The sequence below is a fragment of the Pleurodeles waltl genome, chromosome 8, assembly GCF_031143425.1.
Source record: "Pleurodeles waltl isolate 20211129_DDA chromosome 8, aPleWal1.hap1.20221129, whole genome shotgun sequence".
NCBI classification, from domain to species: Eukaryota; Metazoa; Chordata; class Amphibia; order Caudata; family Salamandridae; genus Pleurodeles; species Pleurodeles waltl.
This window is the reverse complement of record NC_090447.1, coordinates 746,102,000-746,128,428: the sequence shown is the minus strand read 5'-3', so window position 1 is coordinate 746,128,428 and position 26,429 is coordinate 746,102,000. Positions and strand designations below refer to the sequence as shown.

The window sequence follows — 26,429 nt, the reverse complement described above, 5'->3', positions numbered from 1 at the left end:
AAAGGAATGTGCCCCACTTTGTCCAATGCTTGTACCTCAGTGACTGCTTGTGCGATAGAGATCTGGGTCCAAAGCCTTACACAAAAGATTAGGGGTTTAAGGGCAGCAAGATATATTATGTTTTTCACTTCTAAATCTTGATGCATCGGGACCAGCAGTGTACTCTGTGATAGTCAATAGCGATCTGAAAGACTTGTTCTCAGTTTCCTCCAGACCCTTAGTCTGATCCAAATCCCATAGCTCTGCCCCATAGAGGGCTGCACCAAGGACTCTAGCACCATAAATTTCAAGTGCAGGAGAAACTGGATGGAAATTGGATCTATTCAGTTTTTTAACAATTGCAGACGCTACATGTTGCAGAGCCATTTGGCTTTTCAATATCTGGGAGGACCATGATAAATTACTGGTCATCCTAACGCCCAAATAGTCAAAAGCTTTGACCTGCTCCAGAATCTTAGATCCAAGCCTCCATTTCTCCTTGAATGACCTGAGTAGCCAGAAAGTCATAAATTTAGCTTTTAAGCCATTAATTTCCAAACCAAAGCTGTAACAGGCAACTGAAAATCGGTTTCAAATATATTGCAGACCCATAGGTGGTTTTAAGATTAACAACGTATCATTGGCAAAGAGGAATACAGAGATTTGTTGGCCCCCTTGACATGGGGAGGAGGGGTCACTTCTGCAGTCGAAAAGTGCATTTAATAGCCCATTCATTTATAATGTAAACAAGGTTTTGGCTAAGACGCAGCCCTGACGGACCTCTTTTGAGATGTCTATGCATTCAGTCAATTTCCCCCCACCCCACTTCTACATAGTTGCCTTTGTGTAAGCAGAATATAAGGTGTAATAATTCTAATGGCATCCCCAGCTACCTCAGTGCAACCCGCAGGGTTTCTCAGGGAATTAAGTCAAAGCTGGACTTTAAGTCCAGAAACACTACATACAGATGTCCCTTATTGAGCAAAACTGCTTTCCATATTATCAATCAGAAAATTAAGACTTGATCTAAAGTGCTAGTGTGTGCCGTAAAGCCAACTTGTGGGTGAGATAAGACTTTAGTATCCTCTATCCAAGTTTGTATCTTTATAAAAATCTGTTTATTAGAGATTTTTTGCGCTGGGTCTACCAGGCTAATGGGTCTATAGTTAGCTGGGTCCCCTTTTTTGTAAATCAGGATGATTTCAGCCCCCTTCCACATACCCAGTATCTCTTCCACCTTCCCTGTAGCGTTTGAAATCACATTAAGTATGTAGCTTCAGATGCTCAGTTCGGATCGATAGGGGTCGCCCGGAATTCTATCAAGTCCAGGTTTTTCCCCCTTTCGTACTATCAATAACAGCTATAGTTTCTGCCATGGTGAAGGAGACTGTCAATCCACTATCCCAATCATGAAATTCGATCTGTTCCTTCCATCCGGGGACAGGTCATGTGCTTCCCATTTTCACAGAATAAAGTTTGGAAAAATATTGTTCCCAAATGTGAGCTTGCATGTAGAAGTGAATGGTATCCCTTTAGGAGGCAGATGCCAGAATGACTGACTATCTTTCAGTTTGGCCACCCTAACTGATTCCCGCCAGCTATCCTCCTCCCAACACTTCTTGACAAGTAACTGCATTCTATTATAAGATCTCCTTCCTTCAGCTATGGCAGTTCTACTGCCACTTCTTACAGCGGCCATCATTTTCGTTTTCGCTATCTTACAGTCCTCATTATAACATAGTGACTCTTTCCATGTTGGTATGATGATTTTTATGCATCTATAAAAATATTTTTTAATAGTTGTAAGTAAATTATTAAATATATCCATAGTAACCAATTTACTTTGCTTCCGATTCCAAAGGAACTAAGGTCTCCTTATCTGATTGTACATTGGGCCATTTTACCCATTTGCCATCATTGGAAGATACTATTGGTGGATCCAGTGTGCATTGGTAATTGCTACTAGCTAGATATGGGATGCTCTTTAATTCCATAGCCAGGGCATTATGGTCACTATCTGATCTTTCAATAACTGCCATATCTTGCAGGTTTGGCCACAAATCCAAATCAATCATGAACAAGTCTATCCTGCTCCTTATTGCCCTTTTGAAATTATAATTTGCACCTTCATCTGAAGACATATGCTCATTACACACATGTAAACCATGTACAAGTGAAATAATTTGTATTAATTTGTTTATGCAATTGTAATGCACATGGTTACCCTAAGGCTTCCCAGTGCTGAGGTAAAGAACTAAAGTGCCAATCAAAGAGAAAAGGATATCTGAGGACTAATTGTGAAAGAGTCAGGCCTTAGGCAATTTCCTAAAGGGATGCTCATTGTCCATGCATCTCGACTCTTTAGGGGGTGAATTCCAGAGTTTAGGTACTAAGTACCAAAATGATCTTCCACCCCATCGGACTCTACGAATCCTGGGAACCTTCAAAAGGTGCCCTGAAGTGGACCTTAGAATCCTGGTGGGAGAGTAAGGGACAAGCAATGACCTGATCTTCTGAGGGCCTTTAGAATTAAGCACTTTGTGTGCCAGGCATAATGCTTTGAATTTTATTCTATCAATGGGAAGCCAGTGTAAAGCCATGGCCCACTTTATTGAGGCAAATAGACAGCTGCAGGGCAACCTTAGAGCAGAGCATCTTTTTAGGAGAGAATTCTGCAATCTGGAAATAATCCTTTCTTCATCTTCCTCTTGAAAAAGGTTTTGTATAAAATCCATGGGGTCAAATGTCAAAATAAAATCCCCAGTTATGTCAAGGTGGGTCCCTGTGGAATTCTCAAAAAAATCAGCTATAAGTGTCAAGGTTTCTGTGTCTCGATTTGAGCTAGTGTAACGATTATACATGTTCGCCAATCTTACTGCAAAATTCCTTTTCACAGATTTAATGTCAAGACCAAAGATGTCAGAAGAATTAAGGTTTAACTTCCTGATCGTACAGGCTAGACTAATCATCAATTAAGCATCCAGTTGGTCGACCTGTGATTGACGGTCTGGCTTCAGTGCTATAATTGGGGTACCCTACCCTAAATATTGGTCTTAATGCTTAAGTTTCTTGAAGTACACAAATATGAAATTTGTCTATAAACATTTCCCATTCTGGATCATTCACCTTAGAAATCATTCCAGCTATGTTTTACAAAATCATGGGGTGAAATTTATGTCTGGAAAGCTCCATCCTGTTCTAGCCACCTCCACACATCCTTGCTTCTATCCTGCTCTCTACTTGCCTGTTTACAATTTGATAGTTGGCATGTGTCTATAGGTAGTAGCAAGCTCCAAATGGGTTGCACAGCATTACCTCCATTGAGTCAATCAGTCTCGCCTAGGCCATCGTTGTTACATTTGGCAGTGGTGACATTTGTAGGAGCCCTGGATGGTAGCATGGGAAGCATTTTACTGGCATTTATGGTAAAGTTTTCCATAATGGGTAGATTGTATTTAAACTGAATTGATGAGCTCTTTGGGGCAAGGTACGTAAGCCTAACTTCGCAACTCCAGTTACATATTCCTCCTTCCTCAGCTCTAAAACTATATTATCAATCTACCCATGCTATAGGGGGCAGCGCTTTTGCATCTAGTATGTCTGACCTTATTAAGGAGTAGCAATATCTATAGTTTCTCACCCAGTGTATCACTTTGATTATGAGGGACTCATTACTCTCTTTGGCTCCCTTGGGGAGTCTTGGAACATTAACCTTGTGTAGTAGTTTCGATATACGCCCGTAGGGACTAGTCTCATTCTGCGGTCTCCTCCCCCAACTTGGTGGTCTTGTTCCAAGTTCCCTCCAGTCATCTTGTCGACTCCGGTACATGTGCCGGGGCGATGGGATTTGGGAAACTGTACTACATCTATTTATCTGATTTCCACCATACACTGGCAAGATGTAGATGTTTATGTGTTGGACCTAGGGGACACATGAGTTCTTTAATCCCACTATTGTTCTCCCAGTTAACATTGCCTGGTACCTCATTACTGTTGATTGTAAAACATTCCCCCACTTGTGCTATATCACTTTGTAAACCTGTTCTCATCGGTGTCCCTTCATTTAATTTCTTATCCTTTGGCCTGATTATATCAACACTTTTGTTAGTCTCACGGCAATCATTACCTCTCCCAGACGGTTAAGCCAAACCTGCACTCTTAATCAGACATCTCAGTTTTGTAAACTGGGGTTGTAGATTGGAGATTCTACCCTGCCCACCCCCAAAGCTGCCTAATGAGATCTGAGTTAATTTATGAAATCACCCTCCTTCAGCACGCAAGATGTTGGGTGCACATGTAATACTCTATCCTACATAGCAGCAGGGCCTCCGTCCGCAAGGGGGCTGAATCGATTTGTACAGGGTATCTCTGGAATATGAGTAATACTGATAGTATTAAATGCATCTGAATCGCTCAAGGTTTGATTCTCAATGTTCACAGCATTAACAATAGGGTTCCTTTGTCTTTATCAGCCGGGACACTCCCTTCTAAGTCTTTTTATAAAACATTTGTGTCAACAGTTTGACAACTTTGTCCCTTTTTAAAAATGCCAGCTATTTTTGGCGTTGTCTCACAGCATTCATTTTTTCCCCTTATTAATGATTGACAATCATATCAAGGGAGTTGAGACAATCTCGTCTATCGTACAGTGTTCTACCACATGCCGGGCAGTCCTTTTCCAGTTTGTTGTTCCGTGCGGGCTACCCTGGGATTTCCTCTTCCCCATGTTTCTATAGTCTAATAGTGCGACAGATGTTTGCTGGGGGTTAGTATCAGCTTGGTTTCCAAGCCATTGTCATGATTCACCTAGCAATCTGCCGTCCTGGACTCTTTTTTTTTTTTTTTTTTTTTTTTGGTGTTGTAATTTTTTATTATTTCGTATCATTAAGCAGGTACATAAAGCAAACAGAATCCCACCTTTTAGGGAATATACGACATTTACAATATATGATCATTGTATACATACATGCCAAATTAGAAAGCAATTTAAACCAGTATTAATATTTACATTTTAGAGCCAGTATTGATAGCATAGTGGTCTTGTATCAACAAACAAAGTGCTAAAATCAGGAGAGTGTTCGAACCTTGTTTACGTATGCTATAACTATGGATGTAGGATACATCCATTCCGTAGTACTGCTATATGACAGTAGTAGTATACTAGTGGTAGTGTTCAGCAATGGTTTAATAATCTCTCATTAGCATAGCCTGTGTCTCTAAAGGGGGATGGGTCATTGTATTGTTGTTTGTTTCTTTCCCTAGTAATAGCCCTTCTCTAACGAATTCAGGGGACCAAGAGGAGGATAGTTACCCAGAGGGAGTTATAAAGGCTCAGTGAGTAATGATGTGGGGAAAATAAATTCAGGCGATCTCCATTAGAGGGATGCTAGTCGGAAATAGGTGGGTTGTTCTATCCTAATGTGTAGGAAAGTAGTTCACGGCACAAGTTAGGTTGGTGATGAGATAATCTAGTGCAAAGGAGGGGGATCGTCCTATGAGCAGGGGATGCTCTAATTAGTAGGATAATATTGGGGAGGATGATGATGATGTTAATCCTGAGAAGGGAGGGATAATAATAATAATGAGAGTGATAATACGAATTATAGTAATAGTAATAATAATGAGAATAATAACAATGATGATAGTGGTAACAATGGTGACCGAGGGGAGGGCGAGATTATAGAAAAAGAGGGGCAAGGGTGATCCGATTAGAATCAGGGTTAAGGGGTAGGCGAGGTGATGTTGCTAGGAAGAAGGGAGGGCGATGATAATAGTTTAATGGAGGTGTTGGTGTAGAGGTGGGGATATAGGGGGCGTTGGGGTTGGAGGAATAAGTCATCTATGCTGGGTTGAGCTACGGGAGAGTAGCCAGAAGGGGTGTCATTGTTGAGGCGGCTCTATCAAGGGGATAGAAGGAGGGATATAGTATAGCTGAAGGTAGTATTGCGTGAATTGATGGAAAGGTGGTGAGCTTTTGTTCTTGTAGGTTAGGTGGTTGTGGGACTGCGTAGGATAAACTTAGTTCGTCAGGTTGGGTAGGAAGGCTGACCATGTTTGTAAAAATATGTCAGTTTTGTCCTGTAGATCGTGTATGAGGCGCTCATCGGAGGCCACCTGATACATTGCGCCAATCCATTCTTCATGGGAGGGAGTGGCTGTTGCCTGCCAATGTCTGAGGATACATAATTTTGCCGTAGCCAGTGCGGTGTGTAATAATCGGCTTTGGGGTTGGGAGAGATGATGTAGCTCCCCTGTATTGTGTAAGAGTATTAGTGTAAGGGTTGGTGGTAAGGGTAGCACCTCCCTAAGAGTACGTCCTATCGCCCCCCCAGAAGGGTTGTATGGCGGTGCAATCATGTAGGATGTGGGTAAGGTCACAATGAGTGTGAGGGCATCTCCAGCAGGACGCATGTGGCAGAAGTCGTGCCGCGAATAGTTTCTGGGGGGTCCAATACCAGTCATGTAAAGTCTTGAAAAGACAGAATTTTAGGCGTGCCTCACGGGCTTCTTGATCTCTGGCCTCAGTTAGGTCAGCCCAGTCCTCTAGATCATAGTCTTTCTGGCGGGTTTGCCATTTAGTCTTAAGGGAATTGAGAAGTGGTAGTGAGAAGAGGTGCCGATTCAGCACTGCTTGTAGTCCCGATACTGCCCCTTTTAGTTGACCCACGTTTCTAGATATTGGAGTATTGGGGAGTGTGCAAGTCGTCGGGGGGAGCGTCCATCCTGGACTCTTTAAATGATATTGATGATAGTAAATTCAAACAACAGTCCATCTTATCGGAGTGAATGGCTTCATAGAGACCATCAGCAGCTCTGTCCAGGAAATGCAGTCAGCAGTCTGCAGGGGGTAGATGTTAAGGGGTGGCCCTACCCTGCCTCTTCCTGGCTCAGATAGGCTAAGACGGGCCCAGTCTTTGCCCGAGCTCATGCTCTGCAGGATTTGAAAGGTGCTTTTTAGCACTAATGTGGCCAATGTTTGGCATTGGCCCCACCCCCAGCAAGAGTAATGCTGGGGGATGTAGTCCCACCCCAGCACAGGGTCAGTAGAGACCAAATGGCATCCCACTCTGAGGGAGTTGGAAGGCATCTAGTGCGGCAGATGTTTGGAAGTGGCCCCACCTCCAGCTACAGGCGAGAATAATGCTGGGGGACGTAGTCCCACACTGGCATAGGGTCAGCAGAGTCCAGATGGCGTCCTGTGCTGCGGTAGTTGAAAGGAGCTTTTAAGTGCTAGTCCGGCGGATGTTTGGCAGTGCCCCACCTCCAGCAATAGGCGAGAGTAATGCTGCAGTGTGCTGTAGTCCCACCCCAGCATAGGGTAAACAGAGTCCAGACGGTGTCCCAAGTTCTTGTTCACAATTCCATTTTTTATAATGGAAATAAGGTCCAAGATCATCCGCCTGAAATTGTGAAAACATCCAGTAATTGAAAATATATTTTGTTGTTTTACTGCTCTTATTACAAAATAAACAGAGGCCAGAAACGTAGAAAGAGAGACATTGAAGTTCTAGTGATTTCATATGCCCATACCTGAATTTCATTAAACCTTTCCTAAGTGCTATATTCTTAACATGGTCCAAATATCGAGATGTCACCCTTTCACGTACGCACCTCACTTACCACCAAAACCTCTTATGCTAGCTGTAACTTGAAGATTGATAGCACCAAGGGAGACTCTGATCTTGTGTCAGCTCGCTGAAAACCAAAGCCTTATGTTAGAATCAACATAGGCAGGCAATGTTTAAGCAAGAACCCACAGCTTAGTTTTCCTTTTCATCAAGCACTTAGAAATATCTAGGTAGTCAAATTAGCGAACAAAAACGAACTACTTTCAGTGTTGATGTCCCAGCGAGTAGCATTAAATAGTGTTAGTAGACATACAGGTGCTCATAACATAAAATAAAATAACTTGTAACATTGTGTTTGATTAATTGGTTTACTGGATTAGGCAGCATACTACCTGTTAAAACTAAGGAGATCACTGCCGTGAAGTAGGGTCACTTTTTAGGCATGAAAATCCCATCCATTCAAATAAATACGCAAGTCCTAGAAGGATTGCGTTGCCTATTGTATCAAATAACACTTTCCCTTACAAATTAAGTTTCAGAGGATATAGTTTGGGTTTTCATTCTTTGGATGGTTATGTTGTTATTAATTGATAAAGCTGATGCAGACATTTAGGACATCCAGACCTATGTATGTGTCATCACGGATAATGACATTATTTGCACAGGACAGCACCACGGGTTCAGTGCTTAATTTACATGGAAACAATGGTTTTAGCAAGTGCTCCTAACAAATCAGATAATTATTGACGCCCCGTAAACCAGAAATGGTCAGATGGAAGGGGTGAACACACTAGATTACCTTTCAAATAAAAGAATTACATTTATGTAAAGAGCAGTATTAGTGAAGGATGGAGGTGGAGGGGCTCAGTTGCCAGTTTGGTCACAATTGAGACGAGGACATTGTGTGTGATTATTGCGTCCTACATTTGTTAATATATTGTACTTTTATTTTTTCGTGGAGTGAGTCAGCTGTCATTGAGTTACTTCTACATGGTTTAATAAATAAATGTTGATTTCTGTTGGATTTCTTTTAAGAATAAATAATGTGTAGTGCATTTTCAAGTGAGGGCTATTTGCAAGAGAATTGAGTGCATAATATGTATGAATATTTCTGTTCTAGGTCAATTCATTGTGACAATATTATTAGCTGTTACTCGAGAAACGTGTCATACCTTCCTCTACTGTTGCGCAGAGACAGGAGGTCTCCCCGGGTCACAATGTTTGTTATTGATTTGTCCAGTGATGTATACAAATCTTAACGATTACTGGTCCACTTACAATCCACCCACCGAATTAGCAGACCCCAACCTTAACAGAAACATTGCCTCCTGCCCCGTTGCTGAGGAACTTCTCCTCTACCTGCCGTTCCAGGATGCGAGCTGTATCTGAACCTTCAGAGATGTAGAGTGCCAAGAAAGTCACTCTTTTATAGGGTCCGTCCATGGGAATAAAGGTTGCGCTCTTCATTGTGAATTGCTGGGATATTTGATAGGGGGTCACGTTGTCCGAGTGGTACAGCCAGCATCCTCACTGCTTTCTCTCCAGGCTCATACTGTCCGAGTTTTGAAATTTTGTTTTCATATTTATTTTTCCAGGTTTTTCACCGAAACTACAAGTCAAATAACAATCCATATTTTTTCAGTGAAAAGAATAATATTTGTTGCCCCCGCCACACTGCATAATATTGATGCCATTAAAAAAAATTGTAATCATCGCATAATATCACTTCATCTTTAACGATGCCCAGCAACATATTCTTATATTGCATAGTAGGAACACTGGTACTTCCATGCCCTTGAGGTCTTCACACCCAAGAGTGCCTGCACCATCTTCTGCAGCAGCTGAATGTCCTCCTCCACTCTGTCTTCCAGTCTAATGTTCGTGGCATGGATCTCCTCTGCCAGTGCCCACTCCAACAGCTTTTAAATTAAATAGTATCAAGGACAAACTTCATCTGAACCACAGATTTCAGGAGAGTCAGAGAGGAATGTTATCAGTATTTACCCACTAGCAGTCTAATGCCAACTCAAAGAGGGCTTGAGTGTTTGCAACCTTCCTTCCCTGCTGAGCCTTTCATCCTAGAATCTCTGATGCCAGATCTACTTGCCATCTACTTTGTCTAAACAGACATGATTGAGCACTTATTATTAGTGATTTGGACAATGTTAGTTTGAAGCAGGTGTTTTTTCTTTAGGAGCTTGTACCAAGAAATGTTCATGTACTAAGGTTTAACTGTTGAGATGAACGTGCTACCCTGACTTCTTTATTATTTCTCAACTCTGTCCATAAAAATTCCATAAAAATTCCTTGTGCTCGCTTTAGGGAATTAGACTCATTGACCATATACTTTATTTGAGGATCAGGTCGCAAAGACCTACCACACTGGGGAGCTGGGCAGTGCCAAATTTTGAAGATTACTATATTGAGACACAGTTGCAATACTTCACGCAATAGATGAGGAACCGCCAGAGTGCGGCCCATGACAGACTACGTACATTGGATGGCCCCCTGCTGCTCTGCCTCCTTTTGGGGCTGAGAGTGCCGTGACAGTATGTAACGATGGAACATGAGGTGGTGGTGTATTGCTGGGTAAGATATCTGCAAAAAAAAGAACCAAACAGCCATATTCCCCAGATCTCCCACTTGACTATTTAACCATCCTTCTTCATGGAAATAACTGGCAAGAACTCTACCGACTTTAGGTATGGCACACTACTCCCATACAAATAATTACAGGCTCAACTTGATTTACATCCCCACCACTTTCTTGTACATGGGGCCCAGATAGCAACAACAAGGCAGCACTGGGGAGCGGGCCGGATGGAACCACCCACTCCCAATGGATGTATATACATTGCTGTAGCGGCAGGCACAGTGTAGGCAGTAACATGCCGATACTGTAGGATTTGCATGGACTCCCTTCAACCATTAGCTACCATACGCCTAAAATGCAAAACTGATATATGCAAATCTTTTACCGATGATATTTGGGGCACAGTACTAGTAAATATACCTAAAATATCAAGAAATGACAGATTCTAATTAATTAATTTCTGCATCTTACATAGAGCCTATCTAACCCCTCAAAGGTTAAATAAAAGGTTTAGTTTGGCCGAGATTAGATGTCCAAAATATGATCTCATAGGGCCAGATTTCTTTAATATGATCTGGAGTTGCCCACTACTTACCAACTACTGGCAGGAGATTGTGGACACCCTCTCGGACCTAGTTGAGAGGAATGTTCCTAGAGACCCCTCTTATTGCCTGTTAAGTGACTTCCCCCACACCTCGAAGATGAAAATATCCAGTAAATTCATGAATCTGGGCTTTATACTGGCTAAACGGGAGATTACCCGCAATTGGAAGTCAGCTCAGGGCCCTCAATTGATAACATGGCTGAGGGAACTCCTGCGATGGGCAGATTATCAAGGGGAAACATTAGTCGTCAAAGGCCACTGGAATGGTCATCCTTCGGATGGGACCATGGCATGGGCGGCACTGGTGAAAGAGTTTAAACAAGTCATCTCTCCTCTTGCCCCAAGTTTCAAGGAATTTCTTTTTCCCTGCTGCCAGACAGCTCAGCTGTCAAGACCTGTCAATCATCTTGTCAAGTTTCTTGTTCCACTTGCAGCTGCAGCATAAATATGGGTTTGCCAAGATCAATGATTACCATTGGTATGTTAGGAAGAAATTTAGACTTGACACCTTTAAGCAAGTAAACTGTCCTGACAACTGTTGAAATCCTTCATGTTTTGTTAATGCATGCTCAAGCCTGATTTTCACTAGCTGAAGGGATAGTGATTTCGAAAACAGAATAGTAACACCTCCCTTATTGTAACCAAGCTAGGTTGTATGGCATGCAGTGGTGGATGCCTTATTACTTGAAATAACAACTTTCCCAACTAATACTCTTTTCAGGTTTTCACTTTAATTCAGTGAGAATTGGGCCTTCTTTTTTTTTTTTAAGATGTTTTTTATTGAGTCAAATACAAGAACATTAACTTAACATTGCCAGGTATGCAGTTGTGAATATATATGCCAAAGGAATATTGTACTTATAAATGCATATTAAACATGTAAATGAATTAGGCATATACAGCAATATAGTATCAAAGACTCCAAGTTTGAATAAAGAAAGAAGAGAGGGAGAGGGAGAGGGAGAAGAGCTATAGGGATAGAAAAGGGAATCAAGTGATAGCCATGTGGAGAGAGAGGTAATAGACATTAGTTACAGCGAATGTAAGATGAAATAAGTATATATAAGAAGAAAAACAGGAAATAAATTGACATTTTTTTAAAAAGGAGGAGAAAAATCAATTTCCTTCGCAGTGCGTGATAGATAGTTACTTAATGGCAACCATAGCTGATGACGTTTGAAGAAAGTTCCTGTTGAATCAAGCTTATAGCTGTCAAGTAACTGGGCCTTTCTTGAGTAGGGAGATTTCAGGCACTTTTGAGGCCAGGTAAGCCAGAATCTTTTTTCCATTTGATGTAATGTGGCAGGCATTTGATGAGATGTTCTTGCGTGGATGTGATATGACCTGCTCTGCTGAAGTTAATTCACTTCAGCAAAGAGAACGGTGAGTTAAAAATTACACAGAAATCAAAGAAATCCCATCAAGAATAGGGAGCAAGTTTGGGAGATATATAAAACATAAAGGGGAACAAAGCACCTTCATCTGTATTACTGTGTCCCAGCAGAGAAACACTATATTAGGCAACAGTTTGCCTGGGAAAATATGAAGGATTGGTAACCTTTGGTGGTAATAATCCAACATGGTCGAACGAACAAACAACGCATGCAGACTTGATTTTGAAATTATACTAGTGAGCGAGGACCTCTCGAAGTATGCTAAGTGGACAATCCAATTACATTTACGGATCTGAAGTGTCCGGTGCCTTCGGATATGCTGTTGTAATCCTTAAAATCAATAAAAAAGACTCAGTAAAAAAAGAGTAAATATGTAACCTAAGAGTCCCTCAAAAAGAAATGTCAAATATTAGTGCTTTGTTTCTTTATGACATTTGCATAGGCCAAGCGGGCAATCATGTTAACTGGAACACTTAGTACGCTTGGCTGAGCATAACTGCTACATTGATGAGTAACTAACAACAAAATTACTGGCTTGTATTTTTTGTAATTAGAATTGTAATGTAAGCTCTTTATGGTCGCTGAGTATACATCTTGTTCTAGGCTGCTCAAAGAACCACGGTGAGTTCTGCATAGTTTACCTGGTACTAATGACAGCCTGGCATTATAAGGAGTATTATAAAATATTGCACATGAATTAAGGATAATCTACTTTTGAAGTGGTGCTTAATGACTTGCTAAATAGTTTAGGCCTTTCAGGAGGAGAGGTTATCCTTGGAAAACAAGGGGGTTCATTGTTGTCTTTTGTTCATAATTGAGTTCGTCCAACTGATTATGTTGTGATTTTATGTCTTCCAACAGAGCTTTAACCGACTAAACACTGTTGATGTGCTTCCCTTGTAGGTCTAAAGACAGTGGGCATCTTCAGAGTTGGGAGTTCGAAAAAGCGAGTTAGACAGGTACGAGTAATCAATAACGTGTTCAAGCTGTACGTATAACACAGCTGCAATGAGATGGTTTCTTGTCTGTATTTATCTGTAAAAATCAGTCCAGATGGAAAACTGGGAGCCTTATAATATTGGAATATTACACATACCACCTATCACAGTGATGAAATGGACTCAAGCGCATCTCACAATACACAAAACATAGACTGAATTCCTGTTGTCTGACAAAATCTTTGTGATAGTTAACAGTAAAGCTATAGACCTATGCAAATGTATACAGACAATGTTGATGGATGTTAGTTGACAATCCCAGTCCCTTTACCTTGTGCTCACTACCCCCCTCATTTCTCTACAAATAAAGTCTTCTGCATCGACTGCACTGTGTAGCTGACATGCACGTTGCTGTAAATATATGCGATAATCATATGGCAAGTGCTGAGTCTTTGCTGCTCAATTCAAACATCATTTGCCACCCTATAATAAAGCAGGCACACCATCTATAATTATTACAATGACTTGATATTATATAGTTTTTCTTATCACAGTTTTGCTCTCTCTTAAGCACTGTAAGCAATGATACTCAGTGTACCGACCTCAGAAGGATGGAATGATCATTGGCCTGTCGCTATGAATCAGACTCATGACCTACTTATCGGACTAGCAGCAAGCATCTGACACTGAGCCATTTTGCTGGATAATGTTGTGATATCTTTCTTACCTGCTTTCTTGATGCTAAGTACAGTACTTGCGGTAGAAGGGGCTGCTTTATTGTTTAACGGACACAAAATAAGATACAAATACTTTACAAAATGTCTTTTTAAAAAAAAAAAAATAGCAAGGGTTCTGCAGTTGAGAAAAAACTTGCTGTGTTGAGAAGACTGAGGTATTAAAAATATAAAAAGGTGTCATTAATCCAAGACAATTAAAGTTATGATTTAGCATAATTCTGTACACTCTACTTTCTGTTTGCTATTTATTCATGAGCTGTGGGCTGTAATAAAGAATGGGATTCTGATGATTGCTGGTCTTTAACAGGTGATGGAGGAGTTCTTGTATTTTGTTCAACAAGGAGGGAGGACTTTGGACTGTTTTAATGAAATGGTTGAGGTAGAGGTCGTTATCAATGATAGTTGAGGTTTTCAGGCGTTTCCAGGAAAACATTGTCAGATTTGGCACTTAAAATCCAATTTATAGCATGCCTTAATTTTACCCATTGCATTTTGTTAGTATTGCCTGAGTTCCTTTGTTCCTGGAACATTGGCTGGCAAATTATGTGGTTTTATTGTATGGATGGCACTGTGTGGGATATAGAGTGTACCTGTTTCCTCAAACCACCTATTTACTATTGCTTCTTTTGCTTGATACAGAGGATTTTGAATTCTACAGAAAGCTAATTTAAAGTATATTTTGTGTGGTCCCACTTTTTGCATGAACATTGCAACATGGATGAAAGGCAACTGCTTGACGCTCAACACAGACAACACTGAAGTTCTGATCTTTGGCAGACATACTGCGCCGCGGGAACAACTCCTGGTGGCCGGCACACCTCGGACTGACCCCTCCCCCCCCCACGCCAAAAGCCCACACCGCAACCTTGATATCATACTGGACAGCGAACTCTCCATTAAACAGCAGGTGAACACCCTCTCCTCCAACCTGCTTTATCACGATCTGCATATACTCCACAAGATCTTCAAATGGCTCCCTATCAGCACTAGGAAAACAGTGAGGCAGGCCCTCATGACCAGCCAGCTTGACTACCGCAACACACTCAATACCAGCACCAGCACCAAACTCATGCAAAGACTCCAGGCAACCCAGAATGCAGCAGCCAGACTGATCCTCATCCCGCCCAAGAGAATTCACAACACTCAGCAGCTAAAAGACCTCCACTGGCTCCCCATCTAGAAATGCTGCAATTTCAAGCTCCTTATCCACGCCTACAAGGCCCTTCACAACCAAGGACCATCCTGCCTGAACAATCGCCTGACTTTGCACCTACTGACCAGAAACCTATGCTGCTCGCCCTCACTCAGACACCCAAAATCCATTGCATTGCTTCGGAGAATGCTCCTTCGCCCACTTCGCTGTCAAACCCTGGAACACCCTCTACCTCTGCACTGCACCCTCGCTGAACCACTTCAGAAAAGGACTCAAAAAACCTGGCTTTACAACTGATACCTTCAACAGACGCTTGGATACCCCTCAGGATGATTAGCTGCACTATATAAATACAACTTGATTGATTGCAACTTCTGACCAGGTGTCCTAGTTTCCTACTTTCCCTTTTTCGTTATCGTTGTGTTTTGAACTGGTTGTTGATTTTGGTATCTGACTTTACTATTTACATTTAAACTACAGTCTTCAAGGTTTTGGATTTAAGACTGTAAAATGTTTCTAGGATCTTTTCTGTGAATGTCATTTTATGGATGATGATGTAAGTCTACAGAAGCCTACTCCAGTACACTTTGTTAAACCCTCCAAATTCTCTGAGGTCTTGTGGATACTTGAATTGTACAGTAATGCCTGCACTGCTATTTTTGCTATTTGTTATAACATGCAGTTGACCTGTGTGGCCGCATGTCCCTCTTAACTTGTGTGGTGTTAGAACACAAAGCCCAGAGTGTATACGAAATTGTAACCTAGACCTTTTACTCTAGTTTTGCTTCTTTTTTGGTCTTCAATTGTCCCTTCTCAGACTGACATTTCTAATTCTGAATCTTTAGAGGTGTAGTGCAGTGGAATAATAGTAGACCCAGTTTGTGGGGGGGTGGAATGGAGGGATGTTTTGGGCTGTGATAAAAGGTCTGGCGGGTGCGAGTTCGAAAGGGCCCTCTCAATATAGAACACTGATTGGATCTGACTCTGGAACTAGATAGTTCACTTTGATACACTCATCTGGCTGACAGTTATACATAATTAGATGGATTTCTCATTGTGTATTACACAGCAAAACCTACAGCTGGCTGTCGGAGGTAGAGAATCGTGGAGCTGTGTGCTACTGCCCTGATGTAACAGTGCTCGTGGGCAGACACAATGCAGAGGGAAGCAACAAACAGCACAGAGCACATGTGGAATATCATTTCAAGTAACCACCGAGCATCTCTAATCCAAGACTAAACTGACCCCCTTTAAACAGGTTTTTCTTTTCAGCATGCAGCACTTTAAACAGCAAGGAAAATGATTGATAAAGTTGATAAAGTTTACACAATATAATACAACCATCCAGAAGAAATGATCAATCGGGGACACATGCATACATAATATATACAAGAATGTGCACACACACAGACTGACGCACAATCTACCACAAATGCATGTGAATGACGATAGCTGCAGGCAGCCATCCACACTGACCAACCTGTGGCGGCTCCTCCGTTTGGATGGAGGATGTCGCCCTCGCCACCAGCGGCAGCTGCAAAACCTTTTAAAGAAAACGATAATAAATTATGTTTATTATTGTTTTCTTCGAAAGGGGTGGGGCTACGGGGTGACTTGCACAGCGCATGTGTGTTTGGATGGCCGTCTAGGGCCTGCCAAACATACATGTGCTGTAGGCTCTCTCCAGCCCGGCAATTGTGTTGCCGGGCTGGAGAGAGCCTGCACAGGCTCCCAGTCTGCCTGGGAGCGCCTTGGCCGGGTGCTCCCAGCCAATCCTGACGCTGCTCTGGGAGCCTGTGCCTGCAGCGAGGACTGTTGAGGGACAGAGGAGCGGCGGTGGAGGGAAGTGATTAAAAAAAAAAAAAATTAAATGTGTATTCCCTCCCTTCCTGCCCCCTCCCGCACCTCCCAACCCCGTTCCGTGGCCCGCAAGCCGCTACTGTGGCCAACTGACATGCAGACAGATGCTCATAAATATTAAGACACGTGAGCACAGACTAATAGCACAAGCATTGACATGGAACAAACATGCAGCTATACATGAGCATTAAGAAGTAGGCTGGTGGTGCAATAGCGCAATGAGTGTGGATGCATGCATGCATGGATGAATAGACAGATAAATGTGGAAGGTGCATAAATAGATTGAGGCTGGATTAAACACACGAAAAATACTTCTATACCATATGGCATCCTTTTTTCCTCTCGGTTGATTTAATATTTACTATGTTGGCATTTGTCTACAATTAGTGCTGCAACAGTGCTTACAAACTATTTACTGTCGATTGTTCTACTCTGAGGATGTTCTTCAGCAGTGAACCCCCAATTGTTTTGTTTGTTAACAATTGTCTGAATTTAAACTTTTTTAGAACTGGACTTGCTAGTATATGCTACCTTGTGTTCAGGGGTCTGACACAGGCTCCTGCAGCTCGCAAACCTTTGGGGGTTCCCCAAACCTTCAGGGGGCCCCATTCAGTCCAAGACCAATATCTGTGAGGTATGGGAGACCCAGGTGCCCCTCTTCACATTTTGCAGGGGGTCCTCATCATTTTGCATTACACCACTGGTGTACTGCTGGTTGTCCAAGAATGCAGTGCCATATGCTGGGGGACGGTGCATTACTTCAGTTATGGGGGGTGTTATGGTTTACTTTCCACCAGATGACGTGAAGTGTTACGATTTGTATATCTTAGATCACTGAAAAAATAAATGAAACTGTATTACCGCCATTCAGTGCCCCATTGATCCTGTGTATCTGTTTTTGTTGGCAAACATGTAGCTAGCTCGTAGATAATTAAATGCAATATTTGAAATGTCTGCAAATCCTGGTTTGGTTGTACTGAAACTTTGGCATTTATCTTCTTAAATTAAGCTATATCTGTTGAGGATATATGTTTGAGTAATGAGTCTTCTTTGTCAGGAGTCAGTTGGTGACTGTTGTAGGCTGAAAATTGGCTTCTTAATTCCAGATGCATTTCACTTGTCGTTTGGTCTTGGCTACTAGCTTTTAGTTCTTGTTTGGTGTTAACGTAAATTCAGCAAGTGGTTAATCCCAGAGCTGGACACCTACTTGAGAGATTTGGTTGGTGGGGGTGCAGGGGAGATTGGCCGTGACCCAACTGAATAGCATTTGCTGCATATGGTTGTCACAGTCTTGACTGTCTAGGAAGAGTGGGTACAGACTAACTTCAGCACAGCAGTGCACATTCCCAGTGGGCTGCAAGGGAGCAGTGAGGACAATGCAATAAAATTGCAGCATCTGCAGCAGGCTGCCCCAACATGCAACCGTCACTCACCCCTGGCATTTTGACCATGTTCTTCCCACCTTCTCTATACCTCTCCCCGCAAGAGTAGGTGTGACTCTTGTGTTCTGGGAGTAAGAATCAGCCTGGGCAACCATCAATGTTTTGGGCCTGGTATGGCCACTGTGCATGTACGTTAGATATGGCATTCACTCAGGAGGTTGTAAATCTTTGAAGGAGATGCTGTTAAACATTCACACATTTGTGGATGCCATTTTGAGGTGACAGTATTGTAAAATGCTGCAACATACACATCATTGTGCATCCCAACTGAAGACATCCCCAGTTCGCTCCTTCCATTACCACATCTCCTAAATTACTGAATTCTGTTTCTAGGCTTACCTTGGTGAGTATAGCGGGTGAGCCTACTTAGAATACAACTTGACTTTTCTTTTCTCATCTTTTGTCCCTTCTCCCCTGCTTGATCGTTCTGCCAGTTTGCCACTCTTGGACTTGGCTGGAGGAACCCTATGCACAGAGTACCAATTGTTTGGTCTTGGATACATTAGTTCTCTTATTGTCATGCTTAGCTGTGGGTAGCTCCTGCCTGCAATGTTTCTTGTGTGTCACTGTGCCCTTTGTTGTCTTTCTGTCTGTGCAAGTCTTTGGTTTCTCTCCCTATTCATTGACTTTTGGTGTATTGAAACTTGTCAAGGCGTTAGTTGCTCTCACGACTCCAGGGACAGTCCTGTTTCAAGCTTCTTATTTACAGCTGCTTCCCCCCTTCCTTTAATCCAGACTAAGGTTTGGTTTTCTCATTGAGTAATTCATATTATTTTCTAGGTGTAAAAGTGATACTGGGAGCTGGCACCTGGAACAAACTTGTAGCTTCAGATCTCGGCCTTGTTAGTTTTCATCTGTTATTACTGACACACCACCAGTCGACTGCCCAAGACTTCTGTGCACTGATCACCCCACTCTCACTATTCCGTTTACATGGCTTTACCAACACCATCTAAATGGCCACAGCCTCCGGTCTGCCCTCTCCGCATTTCTTATATTTGGGCAGCACAGTGGTTATAGCAGTAGGGGATTTTGGTTTGATTATTGCTGGTTCCCAGTACGACCTTAGTTGTTATGTGTCTCGAGGCAGTCCAAACCAATTTTAATACTTAGAACTTCAAATTCTAGCATAAATAAAAAGGAAGCACTGGTCACGATAAATAGTTTTTGATGTTCAGTTCACCACATTTTCTTATTAGGAATTAATTGGTGCCATCCTCTGGCTTTTTACCAGTGGACACTGCCTGACCACCACCCAACCACATGACATACTGACTGTACTCCATCTTCATGTGACGCCGTTGCTAGAATGAGAGATGGCACACATTGAGTTTTAGTGAGAGAAGAATGGACTGCAGTATGCATTTGTGCAGAAAACTTGTTAGGCGAAAGAAATGTCATAATTAGTTTACATTTGTAGAGGTAACTTACACTTCGCTTGTGTCTTTTGCATTGTGATTGGGCATGGTATTATTGATGTTTGGGGATTGACCATGAAAGGACAAATTCCTCATTGGGCGTCAGCATTTTGTCGTATGTGTGCTTCCTGGTAGCTCGACGTTATTAACGTTCCCAAAGAAGCTAGAGAGTTTGTTATTCACATTTAACAGAACCTCAGTGTATGGGTATAAGTTGATAAATATGGATAAAATGTAATTACAAAAACTTACCTCTAGGCACAAAAAAATATATGCCTGCCCCAATAAGCTGTTTCAGCATCTTGGTTGCTTGTCTGGGTTTGTGAAAATAGATCTGAGATTTAGTGATGCTCTCTTTCTCTTCCAGGGTATCCTTATCAATAGTCATAAGCATTGAATGGTTCTGCCCACGTGCGGGGACCCCGGAGCACTTTTCAAATATTATATATATATATATATATATATATCAGTAAAAAGTAAATATGGGAAATTGATGCTGGAGCATTGAGCTCTTATTTTCTGACTTAAAAGTCAAAAAAATATTATTACATTTGGCAAAAAGCTGTTTCTTTTGACAGTTGCTAATAGTTACTGTAGTGGCAAAAACTGACAGAAAGATTTTTTTAAAACCTGTCAAAAGTGCCTTCACTGTTTGTGAAAGTGGCCAGTCTCTGGGAAGAAAAAGGCATGCATTCTTTATTGTTTGTCTATGAGGCTCTCGCCTTAATTCCTGTCCCCATTGCCAGTACTTATCTAAGCTCACTCTGAGGGACATAGAGAACAATTTGGAAGAGTCCTTGGTGAATATTCTACTTCCTCCAAAGAGCCCTCCTTTTGTTCAAAGCAGCATCAGAGAGGCAGATCCAGTGAAAAACACCATGGATCAAGAACCCTGTCGACGTCGAGAGGTAGGACATCAAAGAAAATACTGGTTTGCTCGCTGTCTCCGTCAAAAGCGGGTACTGGCCATCCATTGACATTGGAGCGTACCCAATGTGCGATGGCGAAGACTGGATCTCCGATGTGATTTCAAAGCACCGTACTACTTCACCTGCGACACCTATCAAAATCAAGGCACTCATTGATATCAAAGCACTGCACTCCGTCAACATCATGCAAACACAACGTCGAAGCAGCCTTCATCGCATTCAGCTCTTCCTTCATTTCCGTTTAGGTATCAACATCAAGAGACACACACGACGTAGAAGAAAGTCAGTCTCCAGGAAAGACTCTACATGTATCCGAGGTATCTTCTTCACCTCAAACACCTGCAAGATCAAGATCTCATTTACCCATACATCTATCACCAGGATATATGGAGAATTTGAGAAAAAGGCCAATACCTGCAATATCGGATTCTGAATATTCATAGGTATATTCACCTTCTAGAATGCTTACACCATCCCCAAAGAGAATGCCTTAACCTAATTTCTCTCGGACTACGACAGCGCTTCATCCTGCCTCTGCAACAAAAACAACTCATCCTGGGGGGCGTGGCCTGCAGCCTAGCGCAACGCTCCGGGGCCAGGAACGGGACCCGGCCAGATCCCAGCATTAAATAAGCCCAGATGGCCCAAAAAACTACGGCCCCAGCCTCGGAGGACGGCCGAGCCAAAGTGGGGGTAGTATCAACGGTACCAGACGGACAGTCGAGAAAACAGCAAGTGCTCCCCGCGACCTCTGAAATCCAAAATGGCGGTGGCATTGGAAAGCCGGCCCCACTGAGGAGAAGCGGCGGAGCGCACCAACAGAGAGTCCCTTGTCCGCGAACACGGCGCATCTGTCCCGCCGGAGGAACCAGGGGGGCTATCACCGACCCCGGCGAGAAGAAAATTGCATGAGCTTGAGTGGAAGAATGTGGAGAGCAGGAGCGGCTACACAGATAAAAAGAGGCGGAGCGGCATACTCGGATCAGAGCCGCGGAGCGCGATTAACCCCGGGGCCCGCGGCTCCAAAGAGGTGAGGAGTCGCGGCTAAAACCAGAATTCCCTGCTGGGCACTATAGGGAATTTTAATCATAAAACACAGAAATAACTAAAAGGGAGGACGAAGAGAAGCAAAGGAACGCCCGGATTTGGGAACTGGGCCCCCGCCGCCCATACAAATTTACCTCAGGAGGTCCACCAAGTAGAGTGCCAACCCCCATGGGGCAGGAGCGGAGACGCGAGCACCTGCTGATCAACACCCCCTGGTCTTGCCAGGGAAGCGGGCACTAACAGGAATCTGCCCCTTAACTCTGCAAGCTGGTGGACCCCAAATACCCGGTAGAAACCTCCACACACACACACAGGCGGAAAGCTGAGATCTGACCTTCCTGCTCAGTAATAACGCCCCCCCTCCTACTCAGATACTCAACGAGGAGCGGCGAGGAAAGCGAAGAGACCCACACTGCCGGAACATTCGAATTTCAGAACCCCTGAACACCACAACTGAGGCCTCCTACCTCATCTTACTCGCAACAGGGTTAAAACAGTGGGCAAACCCAAAAAGCACGAAGGGCAGGACCAAGACGACCTGGCGGCCACCAAGATGCCTGGACAACCCCCAAACATGGTCCCCCAAAACCCCCCAACACAGCAGGAGACAACTCTAGACACGGTCCTTCAGGCCATTGGAGAATTCCGCGAAGCACTCCAACAAAAAAAATAGACAACTTGACAGTGGACCTATCACTGTTGCGGGATGACTACAGGAAGCTCATGGTGAGAGTGGGAACAACCGAAAAGACCCTAGAACTGGTGACATCCACGTAGAAAGCATCTTCTACCGAAACTGTCGAGCTCACATCCCGAATCAAAGCTCTTGAAGCCAGGGCGGAAGATGTGGAAAACCGTTCTCGTAGGAGAAACTTTAGACTGGTTGGAGTGCCAGAAGGAGCGGAGGCCTCTGCAGCAAACATTGATCATTGCTGGAAAGCTGGATCAAAGACATTGTGCCACCCGAGGGCCTCTCAGCGTTTTTTGCAATAGAAAGAGCCCATAGAATTCCCAGTATACCTCCCCCCCCCCCCGCAACCCCCAGGAACCAGACCACGTCCAATAGTGGAAAACTTCTACACTTCAAAGATAGAGATTATATCCTCTCGCAAACTCGTTTAAGAGGTGAAATCACGTTAAATAACCAACGCATCATGGTTTTCCCAGACTTCACCAAAGGAACTCAAACCCAGAGAGCCTCTTACAATGACCACAAACGTACCCTACGTGAAAAAGGTATAAAATATGCAATGCTCTTTCCAGCCAAACTTAGAGTAGAACATGAAGGCAAAACTCACTTTTTTTCAACTCCACAGCTGGTGGGAGACTGGCTGGAGACCCTGAATCTGGCCTCTCTGGGTTTCCGGACCAGAGCCCCTCGCCCACCAGGCAGGAAACATAGCAGATACTCCAAACAGGTCTTGGAAACCGCACCACCTAGACACCAAACTCTACAAGAAATGCGCGAAGCAGTGGATGCAGCAGCGGCTCTGAGCGGAGGGGCCATCCTCCTCTCCCAGACTCCGGGGGACGCCTCGGACCACAACTCGAGTTGTGGGAGTTACTCAATCTCATCACGGGACACTCTTACTAGTCTGCCTAAAGTAACCCCCAGATCGGCTGAATAAATCATTTGACCCCTCACGGGTGGAGCTGAGATCACTTGGGTAACACCACGAGCATAAATAACACATATCACTTGTTTGAAGAAGAATATACGGGAACAGCTAAAGGCGGCTAACTCTGAGTAAACCTCTATGGGCAGCAGACATGTCCTTGCCGGGTCCCCGGAACGGCCTGGAGTGTAGGCTTTTGGTCTCTGGCACGCTACCCACCAATAGGAACTAAGATAAGTTATAAGGTTTGGACAGGGAAAGTTTCAATGACCGGTCCTGGGGAGAGGGAGTTGGGAGAGGTTTTCGTTAAGTTAAGAAAAGGGGTAATTTATGCACATACCATCACTACAGTTAATAATTCACGAGCTAGATCCTCGCTATCAAATCATGACCTCCAATACCGCAATGCATATATCTCCCCTAGCCAGCACAGATAAGAAAAACCAAGATCATGGTTACACAGTATAAAATAATAACTTGGAATGTCAGAGGCTTAAATAATATGTCCAAGTGATATAAAATATACAGCTACCTCAAACGTAGACGGATACACATAGCTCTCTTACAAGAAACCCATCTAGTGGAACAAGAAGTTAATGCCCTCAATAAAAGATGGAGAGGCCAAATAATCGCCACTAACTATTCAGCTTACGCAAGGGGAGTGCTGATATGGGATCGCCCTGGGGTCCCTTTCCAGATACCCCACAAGATCATTGACAAGGAAGGAAGGTACGTAATAGTTGGTGGGAGACTAGAGGGGAGAAAAGTAACCATAGGCGGTATATACGCACCGAACCATGACCAAGGGAAATTCTTCGACGGACTATCTCTAGAGATAGGCCCATTTCTTGCAGGCTTAAATATAATCGGGGGAGACTTTAACTGTATAGCAAGTATCAACCTAGACAGATTGCACCCGCCACTGTCGCAATCCCAATCCCTAAAATCTGCTAAATTGTTCACCGAATGACAACACCACTGGCAATTAGAAGACAGCTGGAGGACAATCAACCCACACTCAAGGGACTACTCATATTATTCACCTGTGCATGATTTACACGTCAGGCTCGACACCTTTTTAGTATCCGCCGCAATTCAAAATGACGTGATAGCAGCCGAATATCTCAGCCGTACAATACCTGATCACAACCCCCTGATGATTTCATTGACGTGGGGTAGAGAGAGACTGATGATTCTAACCTGGTGCCTTAAAACGGAAATGCTCGAAGACGAAGCATTCAAACACACTTTACATGCAGCCATTGTCGAATTTTTCAAACAAACTACGGGGACGGCGTCCTCTAGATCTATTGAATGGGAAACATTCAAAATAGTAATTCAGGGCACTTGTATTACTGAAAATATAGGAGTTCGGAAATCAATAGAAGCTGAGCTCCAACAATTAGAAGACTCCCTTAAAGACATAGAGCGAAGGCGCCCCACACAACCTGACCTGACCCCCCCCTTCTAAACGAAACAAAGACGAAAATAAATGAGGCAAACAATAGATTATCACGTTTCGACTATAAGCAGCACTTAACCAGACAACACTCAGAAGGTGATAAAGCAGGCGCCCTACTAGCCTGGCTTGCTCAACCCCCCAAAAAACAAACAGTTATAATTGAAATCAAAGAAACCCCGAGCAATAGCGTATACACCCAAAAAGAGATAAATACCGCCTTTACTAAATACTATGCTAAATTATACGCACCTCCCACCAAAACACGGAATACGACTCAGATGCAAGAACTGGAGGACCTCGCTTTCCCCAACCTGAGTTCACAGGAGTGATCGGCCCTAGCAACACCAATATCGATCGCAGAAATTAAAACCGCGATCCAAAGCATGGCAAAGGGCAAGGTCCCGGGAGCAGACGTGCTCCCGTTAGAGTTCTACCACCTATACCAAGACTTGCTGGCCCCCCACCTTTGCACACTATACGCCGAAGCATGGAGTAGCAATAACCTCCCCCAATCAACCAACGTAGCTATTATGATACCCCTACTGAAACCTGACAGGCCCCCCACTGACGTCCGCTCCTACCGCCCACTATCCATGCTTAATGTTGATTACAAAATATTAAGCCGGATACTAGCTGTAGGAATTTGGCTCTGTATGCACTATTTCAAAGTAAGGAATAGTATGCACAGAGTCCCCTTAGAGGTTAGATAGTGGCAAAAAGAGATACTAATGTTCTATTTTGTGGTAGTGTGGTCGAGCAGTAGGCTTATCAAAGAAGTAGTGTTAAGCATTTGTTGTACACACACAGGCAATAAATGAGGAACACACACTCAAAGACAATTCCAGGCCAATAGGTTTTTGTATAGAAAAATACCTTTTCTTAGTTTATTTTAAGAACCACAGGTTCAAGATTTACATGTAATACTTCAAATGAAAGATATTGCAGGTAGGTACTTTAGGAACTTTGAATTAGCAAAATAGCATATACACTTTTCACATAAATAACATATAGCTATTTTAAAACTAGACACTGCAATTTTCAACAGTTCCTGGGGGGAGTAAGATTTTGTTAGTTTTTGCAGGTAAGTAAACCACCTACGGGGTTCAAGTTTGGGTCCAAGGTAGCCCACCGTTGGGGGTTCAGAGCAACCCCAAAGTTACCACACCAGCAGCTCAGGGCCGGTCAGGTGCAGAGGTTAAAGTGGTGCCCAAAACGCTTAGGCTTCAATGGAGAAGGGGTGCCCCGGTTCCAGTCTGCCAGCAGGTAAGTACCCGTGTCCTCGGAGGGCAGACCAGGGGGGTTTTGTAGGGCACCGGGGGGGACACAAGTCCACACAGAAAGTACACCCTCAGCGGCACGGGGGCGGCCGGGTGCAGTGTGCAAACAAGCGTCCGGTTTTCAATAGGTTTCAATGGGAGACCAAGGGGTCTCTTCAGTGATGCAGGCAAGGGGTGGGGGGCTCCTCGGGGTAGCCACCACCTGGGCAAGGGAGAGGGCCACCTGGGGGTTGCTCCTGCACTGGAGGTCGGATCCTTCAGGTCCTGGGGGCTGCGGGTGCAGTGTTCCTACCAGGCGTCAGGTTCTTAGAAGCAGGCAGTCGCGGTCAGGGGGAGCCTCGGGATTGCCTCTGCAGGCCTCGCTGTGGGGGCTCAGGGGGGTCAACTCTGGCTACTCACGGTCTCGCAGTCG

The 26,429-nt window shown here is 43.6% G+C and overlaps 1 protein-coding gene across 3 annotated transcripts in view; it reads left to right on the top strand.

Annotated features, from left to right (window-relative positions):
• The window catches only part of ARHGAP6 (Rho GTPase activating protein 6), an 866,594-nt gene that overhangs the window by 589,359 nt on the left and 250,806 nt on the right, over positions 1-26,429 (top strand). For all 3 annotated transcript variants that reach the window (XM_069204992.1, XM_069204993.1, XM_069204994.1), the window contains exon 6: positions 13,042-13,097. In XM_069204992.1, the coding sequence (XP_069061093.1) occupies positions 13,042-13,097 (56 nt within the window). The remainder of the gene's footprint in view (positions 1-13,041; positions 13,098-26,429) is intronic.